We start from the raw sequence: 12,725 nt of genomic DNA, 5'->3' as shown, positions 1-12,725 counted from the left end.
ATAATATATACATACAAACTAGTAATTATTATGGAGTGACATATAATTAGGGAAAGAGAGCTTTGCAAACTAAAAGATCCTTTACAAACATAAGATTATCACTCAAAATAACAAAAAATTTTAAAGTAGAATATTAACAAGTAAATTAAATAAAAAATATAAAATCATTCATTCATACCAAATTCACGCAACTTTACCATAATTTGAATAGTATCACTAAATGAAAAGTTCAAAATGTGTTCAAGTAGAAGGGAACTACTTCAAACGTAGTGGATGGATCTGTGCCAGCCTTCAAACTCTTTGTTACTGCTTCATGATGGAATAAGTACAAAAACTGAGGTAAGCATTTAGAATCTCTTAGAGCAATTTGATATTGCTAAAGATTTTATACTTTACAAAAGTATTGATGTGTGAAAAACTGGAAATTTTTAAAATTGGCAGACAGCTTAAGAATCATTGAGCTAGGGGATTAGCACCTGCCTTCCGCCCAGGGCATGACCCTGGAGACCCGGGATCAAGTCCCACATCAGGCTCCCTGCATACAGCCTGCTTCTCCCTCTGCCTGTGTCTCTGCCTCTCTCTCTCTCTCTCTCTCTCTCTCATGAATAAATAAACAAAATCTTTAAAAAAAAAAAAAAAAAGAGAGAGAGAGAGAGAATCATTGAGCTAGACCACATTTCCCAGAATCCCTCTCAGGCAGGTGAGACTAAGTTCTCCGAAACCAAGGAAGTGACGTGTGCCCCTTTTCCCATCAGGGAACTGGCTCTGGCTCTCAGCTGTCCTTTCCTTTCTGGCTATCTAAACTCAGATGTGGCAGCTACTCTGCTACATGCATGAAAACAATGACAATACCCTAAATGGTGCTTCTCAAACTTTAATGTGCAAAAAAAAAAAAAAAAAAAACAAATCACTGGGAAAATCCTGTTAAAACACAGATGTTGCTTCAGTAGCACTAAAATTCTACATTGTTAACAAGCTACTGAGTAATGCTAATGCCACTGGTTCCAGGACCATACCTGGAGTAGCATGTGTTAGGGGACAACAAAACAGTAAGGTAGGGGGAAAAAAAAAACAAAAAACAGTAAGGTGGAAGGAACCTGGGTCCACAAATGACAGCACAAACCAGATTCCCCATCAGTATGGGTTCTTCTGTGATGAGGAGGATAAAAAAGGCCATGATTTTTAGACCTTTGTAATATGGGGTCTTTGTACATTCCCCTAGATTATAGTCTAATACAGAGCAGTTCTGTAAATATTAGAAAGGTGTACCTCATGTCAGTTTTGCATTTTAATCAAAATAGTATCAATATAAATTCTTATTCACATAAGTATAAACTGGTAAAATTTCAAGGCCCTATGGCCTTTTCAAGATAATCAGACTTTGGAATGCACACTATGATTTCTGTTATGTATCATTTAAATATTATCACTCTACACCCATTAATGCCTACACCACTACACTGGACTATCTTTTTCAAGACGTCAAATCAAAATTTAATGAGTAAAATGGCAGGTGCTCTGTGTAACAAAGAAAAGCTAGATGTGCTTACCAACAAAGTTAAATGTTATTTTGGGTGGTTACTTTGCTCCAGCAATGATGTAAACACAGACACAAAAATGGGCACTGAAATTTCATGGTATTGATATTGCAACCATATTTTTAATATATGTATATAAAATACATATTTATCAATGATTAATTACCAAATAAACACCTAGTTAACATATGTTTATAAGGACTTCTGATAAATGCATAATTAATTAAATAAACAAAGAAAAAAGGTAAAAAAGCAATTACAATCAAGAAAAAGCAGTCAAATAATTTATCAGCAGCAACCAAAATAAGGAAACAGTACATCCTGATCCTGTAAAACTTCAAAACGTCCAAAGAAGAGTCTGATAGAGCCTAGGTACTAACCCTGTACCATCCCTCTTCTAGAAGTACAACTAAGGAAAGAAGTCAAATCAACAAAGTCCTGGAGAAACCTCACTATTACTCACAACTTAGAGGGAAACAAATGGAAAGACACAGCAGGCAGCCTGGACAACAGATCATGGCAAACTCCCAGGAGCAAAGCCCCTGCGTCCCAACCTAGGCTATCCGCTCAGGCAGAAATGGTCAATACTATCTGCCATTCTGAATATGGTAAACTGAGGAAGGCCACTGAGAAGAAGCCTATTTTACACTCTTTGGGACCTAACTAGCAACATATCCATGGTCTTTTTTGATGTTCATAATTGAAAGTTAAAAGAACAACTTGTGCTTAGCAGGGTCCTCCTGTTAAAACCCAATGGACTGGAACCCTGTGCCAGCTTACTAAATTGGAAAATGTCCAAGTGCCTACTGCTTTGCTTCATCAAAGGCCACAGAATGAATTACAACCTCATCATCCTAATGCCTTTCTAACCAGGGACCCTGAGGTAACAAGCAATTCTGAAACATCAAAAAGAAAACTAAAAACGTGTAGCATCTCATAAAATATCAAATGAGTAAAGAAATAACTAGGACCTAGGACAAACATACTAAAAACAAACTTCCGAAAATAGTTTCTATTAATGCTGCTTTGAGACTCTTGAGACATTTCAAACTCCTACAGAAACAGCTGGTTGTCCCATGCAAAGAAATGTCATCAACATTTTTGTAAGTGTATGTGTTTGTGTTCAGTAAGTATATCAATAAGTAGAGAAAGCATTAACAGGTTATTTCCTGCATTTTTTTTCATAAAACTGATTTTTTTTAAATTTCATGTTCAGTTCACAAGTAAAAGTTTTCTACTCTATACAAAGCTTGAATAAATTTCATATTCCTTGAGAACACAAAAACAGTATGATGAAACATACTGAGACTAATTACAATAGTACTAATATTCTATTCCACAAGCATCTCTGTGTCTGCTGTGGACCTTGGGCCCTGCTACATGCTAAGAATGCTATAGAAATATGAGAAGACCAGATTTTTGTCTTACAGGAGCTTACAAAACATCAATCAAGCTATTTTAACTAATTAGAAAAACGAAATATTCACTTATTTCTTTGGATTACACTCTAATAAGAGTATTGGAATATATTTATGGAAAAAGGAAAAATTATTTCACTCACTTTATCATGACCATCTATCAACTTTCTGGACACTTAAACTTGCATACATTCCTATTTCTCCTTCAAAACAAAAGTTAAACTGAATTAATTCCAAAAGCCATTATAAAATGCTGGCTTAATTTACTTAGGAAGTTTTCCCACAAGCATTTAAGTTTAATATTTCACATTCTGCATTTTTAAAAAATATGCCTTTATTTTCAAACTTGAGGTCTTGCTTAGGAATTAGGAAAATAAAAATGTTTTTTTCTTAACATCTTCACTTAATATCCATGATAGACTGTCTTCTGAAAAGCTGCAGCTGAATTTTATTTGCATTTTATATTTAGAGGAGTTTTGAGGGAATAGGGGTGGAATTTTAAAAAGGGGCCTTCAGCTACCTATATTTATTAAAAATGTCTTAAAAACTGAATCTCTAGTATCAGCAAGTCAGTAAGCCAATAGTGACCTAAGCAAAGAATCTTGTCACAGAGCTCTTAAAGATATGTCCATTTTGTATTTTCAGAAAAGTCAATGATCCCCATATTCCAGTGCTTTTTCCTCTCTCTGGCAGCTCCTAATAGGCTAATTCTCTCTTAAAATGCTGAAATTTCTCCCAGCTTGAACCTAGCCTCTTCTTACTCCAAAGCTTTATTTTTTAGATCATAGATCAGTGCTATCTAACAAAGACATAATATAAGCCGCATATTTAATAGTAAAAAGAAATGTAAAATTTAATGAATTTTAATACAATATATTGACATTATTTCAATATGTAAACAATATAAAAATGAACATGAGACATTTACATGCTTTTTTGTACTAAGTCTTCCAAACCCAGTCTGTATTTTATATTTACAGCACATCTGAATTTGAGTTAGACATATTTCAGGTATTCAACAGCCACATATGGCTAATGTCTACCACACTGGACAGTGGAGCCTTAGATGATCTCACCCATGCACTGCTTCAATCATCAACTATACTTGAATGAATCCAAATTTATAACTCTAATCCAGTCTTCTTCTTAGTACAGGATTAGTATTTCCTAATGTCTAACTGGTATCTTATTTTAGATAACATAAAGCCACCTCACACTCAAATAATGTCCAATTTCAATTCATGATCCACGCTTCGAAAGTGTTCTTTTTCTAATACTCCCTATCCAACCGTATTGTAATCAATTCAGGTATAAAAGCCAGAAACCTAGAAATCAGTCCCTTAACACCACCTCTTTCTTTCCCATATACAATCCATCTAAAAGTTCTGTCCATTTTACCTCGTAAAGATCACTCAAATCAGCCTCTGCTCTTCCTCTGAATCATCACCACCACTCTATCTGTCCACCTACTCATGCCAAGCTCGGAGCCATTTTCTTCAATGCAAGCAGTTCTCAAAATTTAACTATGATGTCATTCCTCTGTCAACCCTCCCATCTCCTGATAAAACTTTCCAATTGATTTCTACTGCCTCCAGAATAAAAGCAAGGCCCAAGCTACATGATCTAGACCCTAAGTATCTCCCATCCCATCTCCTTATACTGTACCTATCTTATCCTCCACTCATCCCAGGCCTTCAGACCTTTGTTCTCACCATGCTCCCTACGCCCTATGAACTTTGCATATGCTTCTTTACCCTTACTTAACCAATTTAATTCTCACTCATCCTCCAGATCTCAGGGACGCATTCTTTGACCACTTCAAAGACACCAAATTTCCCTTCTACAAGCTCTTCTAGAACCGTGTCCCTTTTTACTTACCTCTAGTTTATTTTACAGATGCGATGTTTGAATATGTAATTAATGGCTTTCTCTCCATAAGACCACATCTGATTGTACTAAAGAAAGTGTCTGCTACAGCAAGATGTTTAATAATTATTTGTTGAATGAATGCATCAATGAATCTGCCTTGTTTTTCCCTAGACAAAGACTAGACACCATATGAGATAGCATATACAACACATCCTGCTTACACATCATTAGTTCTGGAAAGTCTTCCAGACTTCTCAAGTTAAACCAGTGTATAACATGTTTAAATTCTGACTTACTTGTAAATCACTGCAAAAACAAATGGTGCCTCGTGTAGAAGAGGCATAAACATTTACTACATGTATTTCAGTATACACATTACTATATAGGGTTACACACTGCTCTGCAATATTGTAAAGACTTACTGTTATAAAGATACCGTACTTTCCACAGCACTGTCCTAAGAGGAGGGTAGCTATTTGTCTGCACTTTAAAGGCTGTAAAACTGTAGTAAGTGTAAGAAGCACTCACACATGCACACAGACACACACCCATAGAGTAGGAGTGTGAAACCTGTAGAGGTTACACTAAGGTACACATAGGCTCTGTCCAGTCCTGAGTATGATGTGGTTCTTTTCTCTTTCTCTATATCACCAGGGTGCTTTTTTTCTGCTCTCCAAACCTTTGATTTGACACCCCTGTTAATATTTTACATTATCACAATGCATTTTTTGCCCCTTTTCTTCTGCTTTTGTTTTTATCCTATGACTCCACAAATGTTTCTCAATTTTTACATAAAATGTTTTGCATTGCTTGGGGTACAGTCTACTTCTTCTAAAAATCATGTGGAAGTAAAGACTTCTTCAGCTACTTCCAGATTCTATACCTTACAAAAAGTCAGAATTTCTAGATAGATGGGACTTAACTGCCACATGATAAGTCAAACTGCCAATATTCTTCTTTTGTCAAAAAGAGAAAACATAAGCCAAAAAAGTTGGTAGAGTTATATTTTTATGGTTCTTGAAATGTTACTATGTAATTTTTACTTGATTTAGCAAATGCTGCTGTGTGAGAGGAGAAAATTATTTTCAACTTGCTGAGGTAGCAAGTTTCTTTTTATACCCCCTTTATGCTTGAGGCAGTCAAGTCTACAGGCAGTTGAAACTAGATTTATAGGTTATTCACCAAAATATCACAGCAAATAGCACCTTGAAACCTTAAAACTTGAACAGTTTAATAGAACATCCAAGCGTTTTTAGCAGTTTATAGTATCAGTAGAAGCCACCAGGCAGTATGTAACATATTTTAAAACAGAAGGTCAACAAGGCTTATTACTGTTGAACTATAATTTCACAAACAACATAAACCAAAGAGATGGTTATAAATGCTCATTAAAGAAATGGGAAATGATTCAAAATAGGATATCTCTGATAAGCTCCCCTGAAACCAAATATAAAGCAATTGGTTTCTTCCAGTGTTCTTCAACATCATGTATTACTATTTCAGCTAAAAAGTGTTTTAATGGTTCTAAACCTTTCCAACAGTGTACCAAGAGTTATGTTTACATCAAAATGGCAGTAACAAAATATCTTACAATTCTAGATAATAAAATATCTTGCACTTAATATACAACTTATAAAAAACTACCAATATTCCTTAGAAATATACTTATGCCTAAGAGTTATGTTGGAATGAGGGAGCAACACTTCAGATACTCTTTGTGTAAACTTTTATTGTATGACTGCTACCAACAGTGTAGCACATAAAGGTAAAGTTATATTGATAGCGCTGTAAAGGTTGCTTCTCATTTGAACATAGATCACTCATCAGCAATCTCCTGAAGAAGAGGTATACCATTCAAAAAACAGAAGTCATACAAGAAAGGTGCAGAGTGAGCTACAGAACAGGAATCTGACTTTCTTGGTCTTGATTATTAATGTGTTTGGGAGGAAGCTTCTACATAATGGCATCTGGAAAGAAGCTCTCCATCTGTGGATAAGTGAAAAGTTAGAAATCAGAAATTCCAGAAAGATGTCCTGAAGTACCACTTTGGAATAGCTATTTCAGAAGAGCATTCACTTTATACTCCATACTGCCACTGTGGTTCCTATTTTATTTATCTCACAGTTGTTCTTCTCTAGTACTAAATTTTGATAAAGACCTTTAAAAAAGAAGATTTATTTATTCATGAGAGACACAGACTGAGAGAGAGAGAGAGAGAGGCGGACACAAAGGCAGAGAGAGAAACAGGCTCCTTGAAGGAAGCCCAATGCAGGACTCGATCCCGGATCCCGGGATCAGGGCCTGAGCCGAAAGCAGGCACCCAACCGCTAAGCCACCCAGGCATCCCTTGATAAAGATTTTTATAAGCTGTAGTCTTTCTTAGTCGTTCAAAGGTAAAAGATAGGGAAAGGAGTTTGGTGGTGTACATTTGGGCCAGAGGATGGTCAGTATGGTGGGAGCATAATCAGAGAAAGAACACAAAAGAGAAGGTGAAATTCAAGGGGAACAAGGTAAGAAGACCTTTGTGTTCATCCTTCTATTTTCCCTCTAACCCTGCCCTCCTCACCAAAAACACAAAAACAAAAATCCCAGAGCACAACCTGGTTAAGCCTTGTATGTTAGAAATCTAGAGTTTCTAAGAAAATATGTTCCTTCAGAATTAAATGGAAATGAAACATTTCTAATGCTACCTTAGGGTGTCTTGGACTCCATACTACTGGGTAAGGCAAAGACATACCATATAGTACCTTAACTTTTCAGATACTCTTCAGACTTTGAAAAATAGAAAATTAACCATTTTCAGATAACCTTAATCAGCACTTAGGTGAGCCATTACAAGTTAAAGCTTTCTTTGTTTGCAAAACCACTACTCCTCAGCCTAAGCACCTTATCTTTCCCAAAGAAGTAAATTTACACACTACAAAATGCACTTTCATCTAATTTTCTATTTTAAAATGTGTTATTTTTTTTTATCAATAATTTATAACAGAAGTGGTCACCATGGCTTGATGGAAAAGAGTTTTTAATCTTTATTCCTTTTCAGGTCCTACAAGTAATTAAGCATATAGAGTAAGTACTAAGAAAAATGGTTTTGTCGGTGACAATAACAGAGAACCCTAAGAGTTAAAGGAAGCTCAGAATGTCAGAACCGGAATGAATTGGTCAAAGCTACTCTATGGTCATAAATTCTTCCAGTGGTCTTCTCTGCCTAAACCTTTGAGATTCTATATTTTAACATAGTAAATCTCTACTTAAATATGGAATCTAGACAGGCTACTTGAACACACAGGAGATCCTCTTCTCTTCTTTGGCACAAATCTAATATGTTCAAGACCCATTGAGAATCACATGCAAACCTCTAGAGAAGCCTAACTAGACCCTCAGATTACTACTATTGCCTTTATGAGTCACTGCCATACAAAAGCAACAACGTCTGGTGGAAGAAGAAACATGTTAAATATATCACTTGCAACATAAAGTGACAAATGTTACAATATAACATTGCTGGGCGCTTATAACAAAATAACAATAAAGGGAGGTCCTATCAAAGCTTGGGTAGAGACCCCTGCTATAGAATTCTGATTCACAGGGGCATTCTCAGGTTAATTGTAACAGATTTTATTGAGAACCTACACTGTAGTGTTAGCTCCCTGGCACTACAATACACAGAAAAATAAGTTGTTGTTTCCTACCTTTAAGGAGCTTGTACTCCAAAAAAGAAAAATTTAGTAGGTGTTTAGAACCAACATAAATGATAGACTAGCCTTTGGAGGTGGGGTCAAGTTGGAAAGAAGTAAAAGCCTAAGTTTGTAAATGAAATCATATAACTAGGTGGAAGCACTAAGGCTCAATCCAACGAAGAATGGGGAAAAAGTAGAAGAATGATCCAAGATTATTCAAAACATCCTTGTGAGGTAAAGAAAACGAAGGTAGAGATTCCAGAACAAAAATAAAACTGAGCAAGGTGAGTTTTTAACTCCACAATCTGTTACCCTAATGGTGCTCTACACACAAACTGTGGGAACAACTCCTCTCCCCAGTTAAACGCACCAGATTTGGAACCGGGCTAGGCTCCCTGTGCTCGCCTTTCAACTCCACAACGTCCTAGCTAGGTCAGGAAAGCCCCCCTTTTACAGTTCTGTGCCTGTCTCCTCACCTGTAAAGTGAGACGCCTGTAGAGCCCAGAGCCTCTCCCTCAAAGCACAGGTGTTACCACATCGCTCCCATCAAAAACTTTATCCACCAAATCAACTCCATTATCTCTTAGGCGCCTGCCGCCTCCGTAACCTGGGCCCAACCTTTCTCATTGGGTACCCTCCACACTCCCACGAACCCACAAGCATCTATTGTCAGTTCCGCAAACCAATAAGCACTTCCCTACATTCTGGGTCGCATCTCCAGTGGCTGTCGAGAAAGCCTGTTTCCTCACCGCCTTTCAAAACCCACTCCCTCCAGGACGTGAACTCTCCCTCCCCTCCAACTCCGTAGCGCATCTGCCGGGCCCTCTGTCGGGTTGGCCACTCTTTTCCCGTTTGCGGTTCGTTGGTGGTGGTGTTTGTTTTGTTTTGTTTTGTTTTTTTGCATTATTTGTTCGTTCAAGGTCTCCCTCTCTCCTCTTTTTCACCACGACAGTGAACTTCCAGGGAGCTGGGGCAAACCTGTTCTCCTCCTCCTTCCCACCACCCTTCCTCTCCTCCGACCGTGCCTTTGCAGGCCCGGAAAACCTGTTCCCTTATTAAACTGCATGGTCACAACTCTAAGGGCCTGGAGTTCCAGTAACTCCTTAATGTCGCATAATTTTTATTTTTATTATTATTATGATTTTTTTTTTTTTTTTTTTTTTTTTTACTGCTTTCAGATTCTCAAATCTTCACAACAACACGTCTTTAGAAACCAGAACACAGCCGTCGCTTTCAAGAAAAGTTTCTACGGCGCAGCCACACGGGTTGACAAGGAGGTCACTCCTAGCTCCAGAAGTTGTGTGTGTGCCATGGAGGGCGGCTGCACGGCGGTCGGCACGCCGCTGCTGCCGGGACGGGACCAACCCCCGGCGGCCCGGCCCGGGCGGCGGCTGCACAGGGCTGGGCTCCGGCGGCTCCGCAACTTGCAGCGGCCGCGCTCGGTTCCCCGCAGCCCTCGCCGCCCCCCGCCCCGCCCCGCCCCGCCCGCGGCAGCACTCGGCTCCCGGGCCGCCCTGCCCGCCGCCCCCGCCGCCCCCGCCGCCCCCGGCCCGGTCCCCGCCCGCAGCCCGCAGCCCGCAGCCCAGGCCGCGCCGCCGCCCCGAGGGGCGCCCGGGGGACTCTCCCGCTCGGCTCCGCGTGGCGCCGGGGGCGGAGCCGGCCCGCAGGGCCCCGGGAGCGGCCGGCGGCCTCCGCCTACCCCGACACGCACCCGCCGCCCCCGACCCCAACAACCCTCCGCGGGGCCCCGGCCCGCGCCCGCGCCCGCTGCCGGGCGGCCGGCGGGACTCGCCACTTACCAACCCGCCTGGGACAACGCCGCGCCGGGGACCTCAGACATGGTAGCTGCTTAGGCCGGGGGTGGTGGTGGCGGGGGGGGCTGGGGTGGGGGTGGGGGGGAGGCCTCCTACTTGAGACCAAAAAAAAAAAAAAAAGAAAGGGAAAAAAAAAAAAAACCGAAAGAAAAGAAAAGAAAAAAAAAAAAAAAAACTCCTCTGGTCGGCACTGCAACTGGGCATGCTCAGTGCGGCCGGCGCTTCCGCGTGCGGGTTCCGCTCGCCGCGTTTTCCGAGCGGCCGCGGGGGCCGGGCCGGGCCGGGCCGGGCGGGGGCCTGGAGCCGCGGGTCCGCCTGGGAGCGGGGCCCGTGATTGTGTTTTGGTTTTTTTGTTCTGTTTTGTGTTACTTTTCGGAGTTGCACACCTTGGAAGCTGATGAGGACGTTTTGGGTTTGTTTTTTCTTTTTTCTTTCTTTCCCCCTTCTGGAATACAAAGTAACGTCCGCGTGTCCAGCGTCGGCAGGTGTCCCCTCACCCGCGGCCAGGCGGAGCTGGACCCGAGACGCACGGGTCGGTGAGCCAGGGCTTCCCGCTCGGGGACGGTAAAACTCAACCACAAAGGTGTTGCCAGCCACTCCGCAGACGACAAGTTTCCTTTTTTTTTTTTTTTTTTTTAAATAAAGACTCACTCTGCGCTTCGATCTGCCCCGACGCAAAGAAAATACGGTCGCACTGTTTTCAAGCCCCGCGCCCCGCCCCCAGCCCCGACCGCAGGCAAATCAGCTCGTAGAGGACCCGAGAAACCCTGAAGTTAAGGAGCATGGGTAAACCGGGCGGTTGTGTCAGTGCCTGTTTTCTCTGTCGCGCTGCCACTGGACCGGCCCAAAGTCCCCAGCGCGGCCCTGTGACGTTGGCGCCGGCATCACCGGGCCCGGCTCCACCGCCCCCGCCCCCCCGGCCGCCGTCCTCTAGCTCTCCGCAGGGCTGAGGCGTAGGGGCAGGTCCCCGAATGAGCATGCGCGGCGGCGGCGGCGACGCCGAACGGCGCGTTTGACGCTGCAACACGATTGGACGGCTGAGACTCACGACAGCCAATCGGAGAGGAGCAGGTGGAAGGGGACGCAGACACGCCCTAAAGGTTTGCCCCGCCCTCCCCGCTTTTCCGCCTCTGCGGCTGCTGGGGAGGAGGGCGCGCGTGTGTCTGTGGGGCTCTGGCCCCGGCTGTCGAGTCACGGGGGGAAACGGGAGGACTTAAGCCTGGTCGCCCGTGGCTGCCTCATCTGACACCATCATCACAGAGGCTCGGAGCAGACACTGCGGACCTGGACGGAGCCCCCTCCTGGGATCGGGGAGGAGAAGGAAGGAAATCATTGCCATGGGGGGAGCTCAAACTCAATACATTTGTTTCTCCTTTTAATTGGGAAACTCCGTTTGGGCTTCCCAAGTCACACTTTTTTTTTTTTTTTAATATTTTGTTTATTCATGAGAGACACAGAGAGAGAGAGAGGCAGAGGGAGAAGCAGGCTCCATGCAGGGAGCCGGATGCGGGACTCGATCCCGGGTCTCCAAGGTCACGCCCTGGGCTGCAGGCGGCGCTAAACCGCTGCCCCCCCTACACCCCCCCCCCGGCCGCCGCCCCCCAAGTCACACTTAAAATCGCGATGTTTTTCTAATGCTATGGAAATATGTTTTCAAGCACACTGCTTGGGAACTTATTTTAGTGAAACGTATTTCCAAGGACTTGATCAGAAATCATTCCATGCTGTTCGCCGCAGAATGGAGTGGTGTGCTGGGTTTAGGCCATACACATGCTACAAGTGTATTTCAGTTTAAGGACACCATCCTGTCCAGGGGTCAGGAAAAGATCTGCCGTTCTGAAGGTAAATAGGTGGTGACTCAAGTTGGCTAATAATTTTTATTGTTTTTTTTTTTTAAGTAGAATCTACTCTCAACCGATTATTTATATTTTGCAATTGGTGTGAGTTGTTAACTATGAAAATGATATGCTGTCCTGGTATCAGAGTTCCTCACTGGCTAAATGTGAATCCTTACAGGTTCTCGTGGTGCAGTGTTGTAAGCACTTAAAATAATTTTAATAAAATGCGCCATAAAACACTATATCCTCTTACTTCAAGAAATGTTTTCAAGGGACACGTGGGTGGCTGAGGGGTTGAGCTCCTGCCTTTGGCTCAGGGCGGGATCCCAGGGTCCGGGATTGAGTCCAGCATCAGGTTCCTGTGGGAAGCCTGCTTCTCCCTCTGCCTATGTGTGTGTGTGTCTCTCTCTCTATTATGAATAAATCTTAAAAAAAAAAAAAAAAAATGTTTTCTAGAATGGGTTGAAAATTACCACTGGAAAAATTTTGGATCATATTAGCATCAAAAAACAATGATAATTTATTGAACTAAAAAAAAATATGTAAAACGCACGGTTTCAGAGTGGCA

General features: G+C 42.1%; 1 protein-coding gene and 1 long non-coding RNA gene across 7 annotated transcripts in view; one reads left to right on the top strand and one right to left on the bottom strand.

Annotated features, from left to right (window-relative positions):
- TDRD3 (tudor domain containing 3) overlaps positions 1 to 11,219 on the bottom strand; it is a 122,415-nt gene extending 111,196 nt beyond the window's left edge. For 2 of the 6 annotated variants that reach the window (XM_038569701.1, XM_038569704.1), the window contains exon 1: positions 10,706 to 11,219. Coding sequence is in view for 2 of the 6 variants with exons in the window: in XM_038569699.1 (XP_038425627.1) it covers positions 10,305 to 10,345 (41 nt within the window). In the remaining 4 variants the exon portion in view is untranslated. Of the gene's footprint in view, positions 1 to 8,981; positions 9,118 to 10,304; positions 10,394 to 10,705 lie in introns of those variants that run through there. The other 4 variants (XM_038569699.1, XM_038569700.1, XM_038569705.1 and 1 more) reach the window with 3 other exon arrangements.
- LOC119865197 lies at positions 10,201 to 12,399 on the top strand. The gene is made up of 2 exons (XR_005376330.1): positions 10,201 to 10,346; positions 10,778 to 12,399. It is a non-coding gene; the product is annotated as an uncharacterized LOC119865197 (long non-coding RNA).
- The last annotated feature ends 326 nt before the right edge of the window (positions 12,400 to 12,725 follow it).

This window comes from Canis lupus, chromosome 22, assembly GCF_011100685.1.
Source record: "Canis lupus familiaris isolate Mischka breed German Shepherd chromosome 22, alternate assembly UU_Cfam_GSD_1.0, whole genome shotgun sequence".
In the NCBI taxonomy this organism is placed as follows: Eukaryota; Metazoa; Chordata; class Mammalia; order Carnivora; family Canidae; genus Canis; species Canis lupus.
Note: the sequence above shows the minus strand (reverse complement) of the source record. Positions and strands in the feature narration are given on the sequence as shown.